Genomic DNA, 15,801 nt, shown 5'->3' with positions numbered 1-15,801 from the left:
GAATTTGCCCTCTGTACTACTGGATCCTAAGAAGGTCCTAAGTAGAGCATCACTAGCTAAGAGATGAAATGAGAACCACGTGGGAGGATACTCACCATTTGTTCATGATTGTGTGTTTGCTATGTCCTTGGTTGCTTCTCAATACACATTTTGGTTCAATTTGTAAATCCCTTTGAGGAATAAGTATATGACCATCATTGCTGACACACAGAAGGCACAAGGACAAAACAGAAACATTTGGAGCAAATATATCTGCTAGTCTGTTTCCAAAACCAGTTTGAACAAATTTCTGAATTGATTAAACCTGCTATGAGAGTTTTCCTTTTCATCAAATCGGATTTACTTCGGTTAAATTTGAGTATGTTCACTCCGAGTCAAACGTGTGCGTCAGTAAAGGGGAGAAAAGCCATTATCAATGAAGCTCTGACACTATGATTCACCATGGCAATGGATAAATAAAAAGCAAAAACTCCATTTTAATTGTGCAGGAAATTTTTATCTGTAGCAGACTGAGGCATTTATGCAACTTTACCTAATAAAAGGTGTGTAAAATGGTGTAAATTTGTAAGAATCTTATTTGGGTGTAGCTCAATCTCCTGCTATCTAGTTTAATCATCCTTTATTATAAATGTACCGCAGATAAAGGTATGGATCTGGATGATAGACAGATTCCGTTGACCAGTGCTGCATTTGATCAACAAAATGGTTAAAGGTAAAATCTTTAAGAGTGTAGGGAAAGCTGGACAATCTTACAGATGCATTCCTTTCGATGAGTCACTGCGTTTCACAGAAGGACAATATATAGATTTCATTATGGGCTGAAAATGAATCACCTTACACTGATGACAGAATCATTATAAAAGAGGATGTGTTAAAGTCCTTGGATAACAAACCGATTTCTAAGTCTCTCCAAAGACAGCAGTCTCAAAACCTATTCACTAACACCTCATAGATATTTACTGTATTTAATATGCAGTTAAATACAGACACAGTGACGCATACAAACATTTTAGCTGCTCCTCCTAAGAGAGCTTTTGGTATTCAACCTGACAATTCACAACCGCAACAAGCCTAAATTCAAATCAACGATCAGCAAATCATTGAAAAAAAAAAAGAAAAGATAATTTAGTATCAAACATTTTCCATTATCTGCAGTTTGACTATAGAATAAGATTGTCCTTTATGGCATAATCTCTATGCGAGCCCTGCTTTATTAAAACAATACATCTCAAATAAACATTATTAAGAATAAACCATTATGTTGATTCAATAGTCGCACCCACATCGTTTTTCTCCACATATCGACTTTAAAAACCCTGGTCTTTAGTGTCAAAATATTTCTCTATGGTTCTTTGAAGTTTTACCAAGTTCAGCAAAGTTATTTGATGGGCTGCATCTTTTGGCTTTTCCTTACTTATTACTCTGTCCAGAATTACCATCCTTCTTCAGCTAGAGGAACATTAGAACCCACTAAAATGAGAAGACAAAAAAACACTGGATGCAGATCCAATAGAGAGCTATTAGCATTTTTTTCTAAAGTTATGTGAAATAGCAAACTTCTGATGAGGATTTGCTGTTCGCAAAATAGCAAAACAACATTGCTACATCCAAGGCAGAGTGAACACTCTTTGATTTAAGGTTAAAATAGAGAAAGGATAAAGTTCAGGAGGAAGGGAATTTTCCACTTTGAGCTAGAAGAGTGATGTACTTTTGCATCAACAAATTTAAATCACGCACTGAATCATATATTTTCAAACGTCACAAAACGAAAGTTTTACACGAAATGCTAATCCCTTATAAAACACCTTAGGTAAAACATGTACTTAGAAAGAACAAACCCTAAAAATACCAGTAAACCACCACAATCCACTTCTGATGTATTAAACAATCCTGATCCTCTGATGACTGATAGACACAGTAAAAGAATTAATCACCGTGTGTGGCCCAATGTATAATTACAAATCCAATGTTTGTCTATTCAATAATGACTAGTGCCGTTTCAGACATGTGTTGTGGGCGCAACAACTGCAGAGCTTCAAGCGCAGTGAAGTCATAGCAACAAGAAGAATGATGCAGAGAACAGCAAGGCTCAACATGCAGGAGGCAAATCCCATTAAATACATGGGTGAATATTACTTAGGAGGCAGAGCTGCCTTCACAACCTCGTGCTTTTTAGGTGTTTGGACTTGAAATTACCTTCCTTGTGTGGTTTGACAGGATTCAGCCAGACACCAGCATTCAACAGTTCACATTAAGGGTTTACTTTCCGCAAGACGCAGGAGTACAGAGAAGGGAGAAAATCCTCTAACTCTATTGTGTGGATGGACCGCGTAGGCAGGCTGGGTCTTTTACTCAGGCTCCCAATAATATTGGTTAATTGCTAGATTTCTCTAGCCTCTCTCAACTTGCATCACGAGTAGGCGTGGAGCAGTTTACAACGGGGGTATATTGCTGCTGACAGAATACAGTGTTCTCATTCTCTCTCTCTCTCTCTCTCTCTCTCTCTCTCTTAATTGTCATTCCCCTGCTCACAGGCACATTTCTCCAGCAGATTCCCTTGAGAGAGGTTTCCCCAGAATCTACGTAAAAGGATTCCTTCCCACGCCATGGTCTTAGGAACATCTCATTTTCATCCGCCCGCGCCTTGCTCATGCACACACACACACTCCCTCTCACCCTGGCACTGTGTCCTCGTGTCTCCCTCCTCGCTTACTCTTATGTTTTCTGTCTTTTTTTTTTTTCTTCCTCTCCCTTCACTTCTCAACACCCATCACCTCCCCTCCCTCTTCCCCTTAACTTATAGATCCTCCGTGGGAGGCAGCATCTCCCTCACACAACAGGCGTGGGCCCTCCTCTGACAAATGACATGCCGGGCCCACCAGCTTTGCGTGGGGGGAGAAAAGCTTTAAATTAAGAAGGAAGGATGGATTTGATTGGACGCTGCAACTCAGGGGCTGTTTCTTGGCAAGCTGTATTGGGCTGGTCTCAGGGAAGAAATGAGAAATGGACTGAAAGCTGCAATGCTGCTGTTTATCCAGCCAACAGTATGTTTTAAGGGGGGAAAAAACATGACCATAAAACCCAACACTTCTCAAAACTGTCGAGCTGTCAACTGTGACAATAAAAAGTAGAGGTAAAATATTAGACTTGTGACAGCATAAACATTTGTCTAGACAGTGTGGGGCTTTAAGCTCCAACTTGTGTCCAGGTACAGTCGGTCTTCCTCAGTAAATCACTTACGAGTGCTCCTTGGCTAGTTGCTGGGCCAGAGAAATAGCTGTGGGGTCCCGGTCTAAGGCCAGGACCGTGACTTCGGGAAACGTGTTCAGTATCGCTTTGGTATGACCACCACCTCCAAATGTCATGTCCAGGACCACCTACATGCGAGAAAGAGAGAAAACAACACATTCTTCTCACAACGGGGCTCCTTATACAAGATTCATCATCATCATCACGACGTTAGTTCATCACTTAAGTGTTTCTTTTTCAGTGGTTCACTGTAGAAACCGGTTTTTCTGTCTCTCTCATCTCAAGCAGCATTATTTCTATATTAGAAACTGACTGACTTTAAAGAGAAATCCCCTCTTGAACTATCAAAGTTTATTTTACTAACTAAATTAAGACTAATACAGTTCATGTTTCAAATACAAGTTGTAATATATTCCTTACATCCACCCAGAGTGAGATAGGTTTGCAACAACAAGGTTTAACAAGTTATTTCTGCGTCTATATTTAGTTTTACCCTTTACATTTTGTAAAAGTTTTGACAAGTAAAAAAAATTATGGTGGGAACAAACATGAAAAGGCTAATGTTTGTTTAATCATTCTTGAAATTGGTTTTAATCTGTTGCAAGTTCTGGGAAATGTCAGACACTACAGTGAATTATTTTCAACTTCAATAGTTAAGTTGCGGCCTGGGTTGGTCATTAGTCCTCTTCAGAAATCAAATGAACCGCAACAAAATTACTTCAAACCTTTCAAAATGATCTCAGTTACAAGTGGACACATTCATAAAACTCAATCCAAATAACACATTAGGTGTATAAGATAAAATAATTGTCTTTGAACACAATGTTAACTCTCTGTGCATTATGGCGTATAAACATGGGGCACTTTAGTCATCAGATGTAAAATTACCCAACAACAGTGAAGTGAATTTCAAGAAAGAATGAAACTTGAATTCTCACCACAGATAACCTCTCTTTCTGATGGAGTGGAAGCTGTGACTATGAAAATGTTATGATGCCTATGCAACATTTCATCATATCGGTTATTATTATTTCATGTGCCATAATATTTAGCAAATGATATATTAGGTCAGTTCCCCGTTGATTATCTTCACTCCTGATCTGGAGGCAGCCTATAGTTATCAATTGACATTTCAGACCAGCATTCATAACAAACTAGCAATCTCCAAAACAGGCAGAAAATAATGTATTTTAAAGACTTTGAGCAAACGGTGGATTTCAGACACTCAAATATTTGCTGACTATGGGTTGAAGCACTGTTTCTTTCTTGTAGTAGTCTCACATGCAGATTTTGGAAAATCCAGTTGTTTTGAATGTCAAAATAACCATGGGTAGACCTAAGTTTACCACTGTTGCTTTCCTAGGATTCAAGAAAGAAAGCAGGAGCCAGGATATTCTGGGGTAGCTGATCATCGGCAGTAGGAGGACTTTTCAATAATTTGATGGTTTGGAGCATAAAGGGTGCTTATTAACACAATGACAAATAGGAAAGTCTTTAACAAGGAGCTAAAAGAAGTCATTTTTGTTGTTAATCAATCTAGAACGTTTTAAAATGTAATTTCCAAACAACTCAAAGTTGTTATTCTTCAATTAAAATTTGAATAATTGCAAATGGAAAACATTAAAGACAGTTGTCAATCTTCTTAGGGGTTGACTTTAAGGCAAATTCAGTCCAATATTAAAAGATCATGACCGCACCATTGGAAAAGGATTGAACTGAGGTTTGGCCCCTAAAGAACATTGGCCAGACAAACAACAAAACATTATCTTTATACCCTTTGGACTGGTGAGGTCACAGAAAAGAATGCCTGACCTTAACGTGTAGGACCATGTGTTGTGAAAACCAAGTGCAACATATCAGCAAAAATTCTTTATACCAGCTGAAAGCATCGTACTTCAGGAGTCGTGATTCAGCCAAAACATTTCAGTAGATGTTGACAGAAGCTCCAGCCGGTCTTGTTTCTTATCAACCTTCGTTTTATAACTTTTTATCTGAAATGTGAACAGGGTTTGAAAATAATAGTTGATTCAATTTATTTGTTGGTGGATAACTAACGCGACATGACACACTCTTCCCTCTGATGGGGTTTGTGGACTCAACACCAAGTCAGACTGAGAGAACAATACAACCCAAACCAAGAGAAGAGCCCAGTCAGATTCATCGAGCCAATTTTGGTTCTATGATTAGTTTTGTTTAGTTCAGTTTTCGATAATCTTTAAGGTTCCAGGAAACCGGATTTTTGTTTTCCTCTCACACATCTGCAGTAGGTAAGGTAAGGCACATTTATCTATACACAGGGAGATCAAAAGTGCTTTGTACAAACCCACAGAAAATAAATAAATAAATAAATGCCTGGAACCTTTATGTTTTCAAAACTAATGCATAAAGAAAAGAAGTGTTAAAATGCAAATATACAGTAGTCTTCAATATCATGTTTTAAAAACGTTTCAGTGATTGAGCAAAATATGCATAATAATAAGCGAGAATGTTTTCAGTCCTGATTTAAAACAGCCAACAGTTTGTTACAGAGCTGAGGAGCATATAAACTTCTGGCTCTGGGAACAATTAGTAAGCAGATCTCTGATGACCTGAGGGGTTTTACATGGAACCCAGAACTTTATCTCTGACTAAGACCATTTAGTGGTTTATAGACCAATAGCAGAATTTTTAGGGTCGAGCAGAAATAGCAGGATTATAATGGAATTAAAAATGGGTGTGGCCTGACAGCTCTACAGTGCCTTTTAGAGGTAAATGGGTTTACTGGTAAATCCTTGAGATTTGAAATTTGGTACATTTGTAGACCTCTCCAAACCAAGAAAAAAAGTCTCTTGGAGGCATGCCTTAAAACCAACAGGAAGTTGGCCATTTTGGGTCAAAAGGCGATTTCTGGCCATTTCTAACATTTACACGTGTGGAACTTTAGCAAACTCCTCATAGGGATTTTGAGCTATCAGCTTTAAATTTGCTCAGTAGGCAGTTACGTCAAAAGGAATTAAAAATGATTAAAATCATAAGTTTTGAAATAGTTTAGGGGTGTGTGGCTGAACCCCGTACTTTACCTACTCACCAAAAAATGCTAAATGCTGTAACTTTCACATAAAAGTGTTGAATTGTACCAAACTTTGAAACCCCTCTCAGGTGACAAACGATTTGATGTAGTCAAATACTGACATCATCAAAGCCACACCCCTAGGAACAGGAAGTCACTTTTTTCGGTTGGAAAGGTATCTCTCGGACCCTATTGACCTCATCAACTTGAAACTGTCTCAGAAGACAGATAACATTTTGGTCTTACTTCCTGTGGAGGACAGACTGTTTTCAGTGGAGGGTGTGACCATTGCACAGTGCAGCAACATGGCGTGACCGTACGTTTGGCTCAAATTTCCACATACATCTTCGGATCATCACCAAATCATCATGGTCCAAACCCTTCACAGGATTCTAGCCCAACATTTGGTGGGCATGGCCTACTTACTCCACAGCAATCCCTAGCAGCACCACAAAACATTTGCCGTGTCTCACACTATGACCAAGGTTTATGAAATTTGGTACAAATAACATAACATCTTAGGACCAACAAAAAAGTATTCTGAAGTGATGGTCTAAACCCCACAGGAAGTCAGCCATTTTGGAATAAAACCGTAATTTTGTCTCCTTTACACACATTGTAACTGAGCAAACCCTTCCTACAGCGTTTTGCCATAGAGAGTTCAGAATTACTCAGTATACTCTTAAGGCATTGGAGGTCAAACGCTACTAAACGGGGTTTTTTTTTTTTTCTAAATGAAAGCATGTGGGCATAGCCAAGACTCAAAGTCTGACTTCTCACCATAAAAGGCAAAACTGTATTAACACACAATGTCACAGCAGCACCAAACCTTCTGAGTCATCTCACATAAGAACTTGTATATGCTAATGTAAAGACAGCACTTTAGTTCTGCCCACTTACAATATGCAGTTACTACCTTTACTGGTGGATATCCTCCTTTTACACTGTAACACACAAGTTTTAAGAAAAGTTTGATTCAACTGAACATGCTGATCTTGAATCTTAATCTTAACAGTTGGCTACACAGTGTGGGTGTGGCAGAGTGGTGAATTTCCATAGCACACCATTTGCATACGTTTGGATCTAAATCACACATGCATGATCCGATTTGCTCTAAACTTGATATGAATGATATTTGTCACCTTACCTACAGCTCCATTGGAAAACATTGGAATTTGGATCAGCAGCGCCCCCTAGAATACTTAAAAGGCTGAATCCTCACCAAATTTGGTGTGCTTCAACATGGATGATTTTTCAACAGGCTGGTGTCATCGGATGATGACATCACTTCAGCCCCACCCACTGAGAAATAGGTGAAAATGTATTTATCTAATTTATCCTCATTGATTGTGTTTTTATGTTCCCAATTTTGCCCAATGTCAGATAATAATCACCGGTGACATTTTCAAAACATAACAGGGAGTCTATGTTAATCCTTCGCCACCAAACAGGAAGTAACCACAGCTTCTAACAGGATCTTCGGATTTTGGCCAAAATCACCACTTTTTACTGGAGCACATTTAGGCTTGATGGAGGATAATGTTGATGCTTAATCGTCGTACCTCCTAGTGGCGAACTGTGGAACAGCGGGCAAGTTCTGCGGAAGCGCATGGGTGGTGATGTTGTGCTCCTGTGGTCGCGACACAAGGCCAGCGGCGGTTTGCTACAAGGGCCACCCAATGCTGCTTGCAGCTTTAATTACATTTATTGTTTGAAAAATGAAGCCAATGTGGTGATTGAATAACTGCTGTGATATGATCCATTTTCCTGCTGTTGGTCAGAAGTCTGGTAGCAGCATATTGAATCAACTGCTGCTATTTCTTTTTTGTTTTTCAGAGACCAGGAGACACACCATTACATTAAGTGGAAACAGAAATGATTGCATTCACCACAAATACTTTGTGATATGGTTTGCAATTTGGCTTTGGATTCCAAAGACAGGAACGTATGTATGACCTTGGTTTGTATAAAATACAACAAAGATTGGTCTTTAACATAGCTGATGAACATTTAAGTTCTTTCTGAAGTTGACCCTGGAAAAAAAAATCCTGAAATACTTGCATAAAGTTTTGGCTAACACCTTCCCTTTCTAAAAATCAAAAAAACAAGTGGCTCTTTTATTTTGATATGCTGGAAGTATCTCTTTGATGATGTAGCTAGCTTCACAGTAAAAGGTTTGTGAGAGGGAAATTAAGTCTAATTTGCTGTAAACTGATCCAAAGTCGTCCAATAAAGGGTTCATTTGGACAGACATCCATGAGGTCATTATGATAAAGCTTCGGCGAGCAAGCCCTAAGCCTGCAAATGACACTGGCTAAGAAATCAAGTGGATCTTATCACAGGAAAATACGTGCATCAGCTATCAGACCTCTGGAGTGTGGCTCGCATACCAACTTCGTTTAACTCTTATTACTTGAGATAACGCTTATGTGTAAGATTTAAGTCTCAGACCACAAGTCTAACTCAGTTCTCAGGCCTGTCTTAATGACTTTAGAGCCAGTCGAGTCAGGTCTAAAACTTACTTATGACGAGTAACACTGTCTCCATGTCTAAAATTGGGTCTGGCTACGTATTAAAGCCAACACGAAGAAAATAAGCACCGAACTTAGGGCTATCATTCAACATAACCAAAACAAAACTAGTGAAGTTTCTGTAATGCAAATGCATATCATCTTACCCCAACTATTTCATCTTACAGCTGCATTGATGATAGAAAGACTCAGAAGTTGATCCTATGGGCTCACATTACTACCAACCTTCAAGTGACAAGATTGAACAGCAATAGAAACAATGAAAATACAAAAATAAGAGATTGGGTTGTGTCATGCAAAAACAAGTGGCCAAATGATATGGACATTCAACACACAGTCACGTAGATCCTACTGGGTTGTGCTTCACCATTAATGCAGTTGGAATTGCAAAGTGTGTACGGTTTGAGCTGCTTTTTGTTTCACAGTCTATAGCCTTCAAACCTTTTCTTTTCTGCCTTGAAATAAAGTATCCTTATTTCCTATTGAGTAAGAATAAATATTGTGAAATCTAGAGTTTTTACTTTTTTTTTTAGCAAGGATCACAAAGGTGTACCATTAAAGGCATTGCATTACCCTTTACTAGGAGACAGAGTGTAGCAGATTTTGACTCTACATACAATATTTTTTTGTGTTGGCAGGGACCTTTGGTTTTTTTTTCTCCCAGAAGAACTCACTGTGTAAGTTAATTTTCTTTTCACATATTCTCCTAACCCATCACAGTTAAAGTGTAAGTGTTACATACTGTGTTAATCGAGTCATTGAAAAGAGGGAGTGGTAAAATGCACAATAACTGTAAACCATTATGCAGCATATTTGCTGTTAGCTGGGTCCCTATCTCTCCTATACGGATAACACACAAGAAACCTGAAATTTAGAAGTTATTTGTTAAATAAAAGAAATCCCTTCCTGACTAGTCTGACACAGGCAAGAAATGATCATGTTAAAGTTTTTTTTTTTTTTTTTTTACATTTTCTCTCTGTATTTTGAATAAATAGTAGGAAACAAATGTGAAATAACACTAAAGGAAATGCCACCTTTAAAAAAAAAAACATTGAACATGTCGATCGATAGTGACGTTAAAGGTAGGGTGTGTGCGTGCATGTGTGAGGGAAGAAGTGATCAATGGCGGTTCCCTCTCCTTTCCAGCGCACAGCAGCAGATGGGGAGGGGGTGTGGGCTAGTGGGATGAGTCACACGCATAATGAACTTGCCTGTTGTGCTATTCAATAAAAAAAGGGAAAACAAAAACAGAAACACATACGGCAAAGTCGGCTGTACAATAATAGTTGATACAGGTAAACCAGGAGGCAAACTGACTCTACTGCAGTGAACAGAACCTGCCAAAACAGTCTCTTGTCACTCTGTAGGAAAAATGGGAGCTAAAAAAAATAAAAGCTTGATTTTTTTTATTTAAATGATGTAGATAATAGAAAACTGATCCATAATCTCTTTAGAAGTACAGTAGTTATCAGTTTTTATCAATCTAGTTTGAGTACAAACACTACACACCTTACCGGGTTCAAAACAGAATTCTAAAATATCACACCTTGAAAATTAAGAATTGCATGTTTACTAGCTCATTTGGAAAAGATTGATTAAAGACATGTTCCCACTGTGGAGAAGAAGGCTCCTTGAAAAGATAAGGATGTTGTTGAAAAAAAAAAAAAAAACTTCAGCTACTCCTGCTGCCAGATGGACAAAACAACTCCTTGAAAAGATTTGGTGATAATAGGTTTGGCATTTGCAAAGATGACTGACACCAAACTTGGGAATGAGTCATTCACATTGATATTTAATATAGAACGGTGTCTGTGAGGCCCTCACCTAGACCGTGCCTTTGCTGAGAAAGCAGCACGATTCCAGAGCACAATGCGGGAAATCTGGGAAATCTTAAATGCACAGATGAATAAAAAAACTTATTTTTCTTAAAAGGTAATTGCTCCTGTCTGTGTTTTGTACTATATGAAAGGTGTGCAATATCTGCCTTTCCCAGCAGAGGGAACAGAAGAGTTAGGAGTGGTCCGAATCTTTCAGTCCAACACTGAGCCTGCAAAGTGCTTTAATGAAGGACACTTAAGCAGTTGTCACTTAGCATTATTAATGTGGGCTTTTCTATCCTAAACAAAAAATATAATATATTAAAAGACTCTCATAAGATCTATTTTAAAAGTGCAAGCCTACACAGGTTTTACTTCCATGCTTCTGGGAGGGGAAAAAAGTCACATTTTTACATAAACAAAACACAGCATGTGTAAGAGTATATTATGTCAAGACCATGTGGCAAACAAGACCCTCATCTCAAGCTTTCTTGTGGTTGAATTCATTAGGAAAAGGGGAGCAGGAACCTGAGAGAAGCCTGAGTACTCACCTAAATCCTACTTGTGACTCCCCAGCCCAGGTCAGTTACAGTGGGGGATCTAAAATGTCATTGAGGGGAGTTTTTACAGCTCTTGTTACACCAACACACAGACCATTAGGAAGACAGATACACAGGTACAGGATCGCTTTTCTTGTTGCGTCCGTTGCCATGGTAAGACTGGAGGCAACCGGTTTGCATTTCTTTCTCTGTCACACAAAGTTCATGGCAAGTTACAAGTGTGAACATTTTTTGGGGGGGTTTTGCGGCATAGGAACACCGTATACGAGGATAGAAGTGGCAGTTTGCATTAAAGACAGACCTTTTGGGTTTACTGATTGCTAAGAGTACTGCATTTCACATAAATCTCACCCACAAACCTGCAGCTCTGCATAGCCTATATCAATATTGCCTTACATTATGTTTTTGATTTGGCCACAACCTCCTGTTTATCTCCTCATTTGGATTTCGGTTTTATTTCGGTTAAAACGGGTATGTAAAGCTTCTCTTCTTCATAGCAATGAGTGTAAGAACTTGATGCACACGGGTATAGCAGGTAGGAGGCGGACGTGCACAAAACAGATGGCCAGTGAGAGCAGACAAACTCAAACGGCATGAAAGCTTCCCACAATTATCCTGTCAAGAGATTATGTTGACCGAGATCAGTCATGTCTGAGACTCATGCAGCCTTCTGCCTCATCTACCTAAATTAATTACAACACATACATTCAATACTACATGTACGCGTAAGTAAGTAAGACAGAGTGGGTCAATGAGGGATAAAGGAGCATAAAATACTGTATAAACTCTTTGCTCCAGGGCTCCTTCCCAATGCCTCCCTATATGATGAACTAATCTCTCTTTTGTCAAAGGAATGCTGCAGAGTTACAACAAACACTTTCATTCCTCATCCATTCAGTGCTGTTTGCACTCACTTGGCAAGAATTTAAACAAATGCAGTCAAAGAGGTATTTCTACTGGTCAAGACAAGACTCGTCTGTGAGTATAAAAACAGCGGCAGTTCATCTGACAAAAAATAAAAATATGCGTCTGAGGTTTGTAGGTCATTTCCAAAACCAGGGATGAATAAATCCAACCTGATGTGCAGACGGTGTTTTCCCAGTACGTTACAGGACACTGGCTCAGGATCCAAAACAGAGACAGAAATAAGTTTAGGAATTTGGTCGAGGAAAAAGTGATTGCGAAGTTACACAAGCGTGTTAGAGTATACACAAGGTTATCAAGACATGATGTTAGTCCACAGGCATGTGCTTAAGATTTCCATGTGTGCTATTATTTAAATTAACACAAATTGAGAGATTTTGCCTGGAACATTGTCTGTCTGATACACAAGCCTGCTCCATCTGTAGGTAGAAAGGTTGTAAACCTACATACAGTAAACAAACCTTTGAGGATGTGTCAGAGAATACAGATAACATAGTTCTAGTCAAAGGTTTACAGAAACCCAATCATTTCTAGCATTTACTGTTTTATTTGAACTGTTCTCCTTAGTCCTCATAATTGCCTGCAGCTGTTAGCTTCTCTTTGTTTGACAGCAAGCATTGGATTGATCAGTACTAAGAACAATGAGAAGGAACTCAGTGAAGATCTAAAAAGGAGAAGTGTAGACTTAGAAAATAAATCGTTTTGGAGCCATTTCCAAACAAATAATGATTCCAAGATTTTCTGTTCAAAGGCTTTTATTTAATGGGGTCACCACATTGCCAAGATCTGGAATAAACCCAAATTGCCCCCCTCAGAAGAAAAAAAAATTGATTAGGATGTTTTGGAAGCAGCCCAGGAACCATCAAGGCTCAAGCCTGCTAAGGATAGGAAAAATGCAGGAAAACCAGTGTCACTATGCAACAAGTCACAACAAGTTTCACACTGCTGTAGACTGAGGGGGTGCAGAGCAGGAACAAAGTTCTTGCTCTAAAATTTACTTTTAATTTAATTTTTCTCTTGCCCAAATAAACAATACAAAGGTTTTAGGTTGTTTTTTTTTTTTTTTTGCCAAGTAAGCCTAAGATTGTACTATTTAGCACAAAGGTGAGCAGTTTTTTTTTTTTATTTCAGAGGAATTAGGGTAAAATTTTCCAAACCCAAGAACACAGAACCAATTCCAAAGAATAGCGGTAGAAGCAACTATTTCCCTACCAGAGGTACTCCCACAAGACAAAAGTGTGTGTAATAATAATAAAAAATAGGGCTACCTGGGTACAGTAGTGGCAGTAATGTGCGCCACCCATGGAGGCCTCAGTCCTAGACGTGGCCATTAAGGATTCAAGTCTGGACTGTGTACGTTTGACACATGTCTTCCCTCTCCCTCTTAACCCCATTTCCTGTCAGCCTTCTCTCAATTAAAGGCTACTAGTACCACAAATAGTAGCCGAATTTCCGAATCATGATCCACCACGGGTTCGTCGCTGGATTGCCAACTTGAAGAGGGAGGATTTGCCATCGAACTTCTGGCCAGAGAAAAAAGACGTCATCTGTAGCCAACATTTTGAAGAAGAATGTTTTTAAGATGACATGAGAGCGAGAATTTTCGGTAAGTTTTTCTTTTGTATAATGTAGAATTTGCGGGGATGTTTGGTTATCTGACCAGAGGGGCGGAGTGATATGACACACTTGGAAAGAATATGTAATGTGCCTTATAATTTTGTCCATTGTCTGGGCAGAGCTGGCCTGTGTGGATTAGCCTTTAGCCTGATGTGCAGACCACCACAGCTGTCTAGCCATGTTTTTTCCAGTAAAGCACATTCAAATACTCTTAATTAAAAAAAAAACTTATCATTTATTCAACAGTATGTAATCATTTTATATTTAAAGTACTTTCAGAAGTTTGAATTTTGATTATGACCGGACTTTTCCTTTAAAATAAGGAGTTGCTCAAATATATTTTAAACTGATATCCACGGCCATGATGAATGCAGGTAAACCTGTTACCAGAGTTAAAGTTGAAAATTTGGTGTTTGTTTTAAGATGGTGATGTCTGGTTCCATTCTGGGGGCTCTCGTTACACCTGTGGATCGGGTATTTTGGACAGCGGTTTATGTCACAGATAGTGATGAAGTATAACTGCCATGAAACGTAGTGTGGATTATTCATAGTCTTCAATGGACATGAGTTTTAATCTGATTAAAGTTGTACGGTAATTTAAAACACAAGTTGACAGACATTGGGAACCACTCTTGAAGGAATAAAACAATAATTTAGAGATTTTAAACGCTGTTTAAAATATGGACTGACAAACAGAAGAGAAGCACTGGGGAACTGGAGGACATGTTTAAATGCCTTTCTCTGAAGTTTCACATTCAAATGGCATGTCAACAAAAGTCAATGTTGCTTTGAAGAACATACCAGATCATTTTAATCTTAAAATGTTTAATTTATATGTGTCGTATTACCATAACCTTAAGATAATGCCCATTTGAGTTAGAAAGTCACTCTTAAGACAGTTTGAGTAAATATTTACCTTGTATTACATCGTCTCTTCTGAAAATGTGCATTACTATGCCAAATTATAAAGGGCGGCCATTTTTGTTAGCTATGTCTGATATAGTGCTGTGAAAAAAACAAAGTCACACTTTGTTTTGTTTAGTGTATATAAACATTTTAGATCAAAGAAATGATAAGATATTATTAACAAAATTTAGTTTTTTAGTTGTTGCCCCCTTTATTAAATAAGAGCTGTGCCATACATTGGTGGTAACACAGCCATGAAAGGTTTGTCAAAACTGGTCTTTTTTACTGCCATCATTTTAGACCATCAGTATGATATTCTTCTTCTAAAATGTCAGCAAATTTTCCAAAAAGTGTATTTTTTGTCTCCTCAGTTCAAAGAAGAAGTTTTGTGGATCATCAAGACTTTTTCTTTTTTTGCAAATATAAGCCTTTGTGATCTGTTTAATCTTGGAACTCTTATAAGGGTGCAGTTTTTGCCCAGCCTCTTTATTATTGTTGAATCCTTAAATGACTCAAATGGCCTCAAGTGTGTTAGATTAGTAATTTGTTAGTCCTTTGGTGACCTACTGGATGAGCCCGCAATGCGCTCTAGGAGTAATTGTGCAACGTTGGCCACTTATGGCAAACCACAGCTGTTCCTTATTTTTTTACATTTATGGATAATGGCTTGCACTGTGATTCTCTGGACTCCCAAGGCCTTCGCTATGGCCTTGTAACGCATTCTAGACTGAAAGGTCTAAATACCTGTCTTTTAGTCTACTCCAGATTGTCAGACAGGTTCTAACTGCCACTTACTGTGGCAGTAATCAGACTTGAATGTGGCTTTTGAAACTGAACTCAGCTTCCAAGAAAGGGGATTAATACCAGCTAATTCATGATTTAACAATGGAGCAATTACATTTTTGTAAAAGAGCCAGGTTGGGTCAGATTCTCTTTATAGTTCACTAAATTAAATCATCATTTGAATACAGTTCTCATAAGTTGCTTACGTTACCTTTATCTAATTTTAAAAGTTGTTTATTAATTAACTATGAAGAAAAGAGAAAACATAGAATTAATCTGTAAATAGGCAAGTACTTTTCCCAAGCACAGTAAGTAAGCAATACAAAAAACAAAAAAGTTATAAATATTTCTGAGGAAGTTGTTTT

General features: G+C 38.3%; 1 protein-coding gene across 2 annotated transcripts in view; it reads right to left on the bottom strand.

Moving 5' to 3' along the window:
• Positions 1-15,801, bottom strand: part of mettl15 (methyltransferase like 15) — a 73,717-nt gene that overhangs the window by 24,109 nt on the left and 33,807 nt on the right. For both annotated transcript variants that reach the window (XM_012850749.3, XM_021309593.2), the window contains exon 3: positions 3,241-3,377. In XM_012850749.3, coding sequence (XP_012706203.2) covers positions 3,241-3,377 — 137 coding nt within the window. The remainder of the gene's footprint in view (positions 1-3,240; positions 3,378-15,801) is intronic.

Source organism: Fundulus heteroclitus, unplaced genomic scaffold (genome assembly GCF_011125445.2).
Source record: "Fundulus heteroclitus isolate FHET01 unplaced genomic scaffold, MU-UCD_Fhet_4.1 scaffold_38, whole genome shotgun sequence".
NCBI lineage: Eukaryota > Metazoa > Chordata > Actinopteri > Cyprinodontiformes > Fundulidae > Fundulus > Fundulus heteroclitus.
The sequence above is the reverse complement of the archived record's forward strand: the minus strand, read 5'-3'. Positions and strand labels throughout refer to the sequence as shown.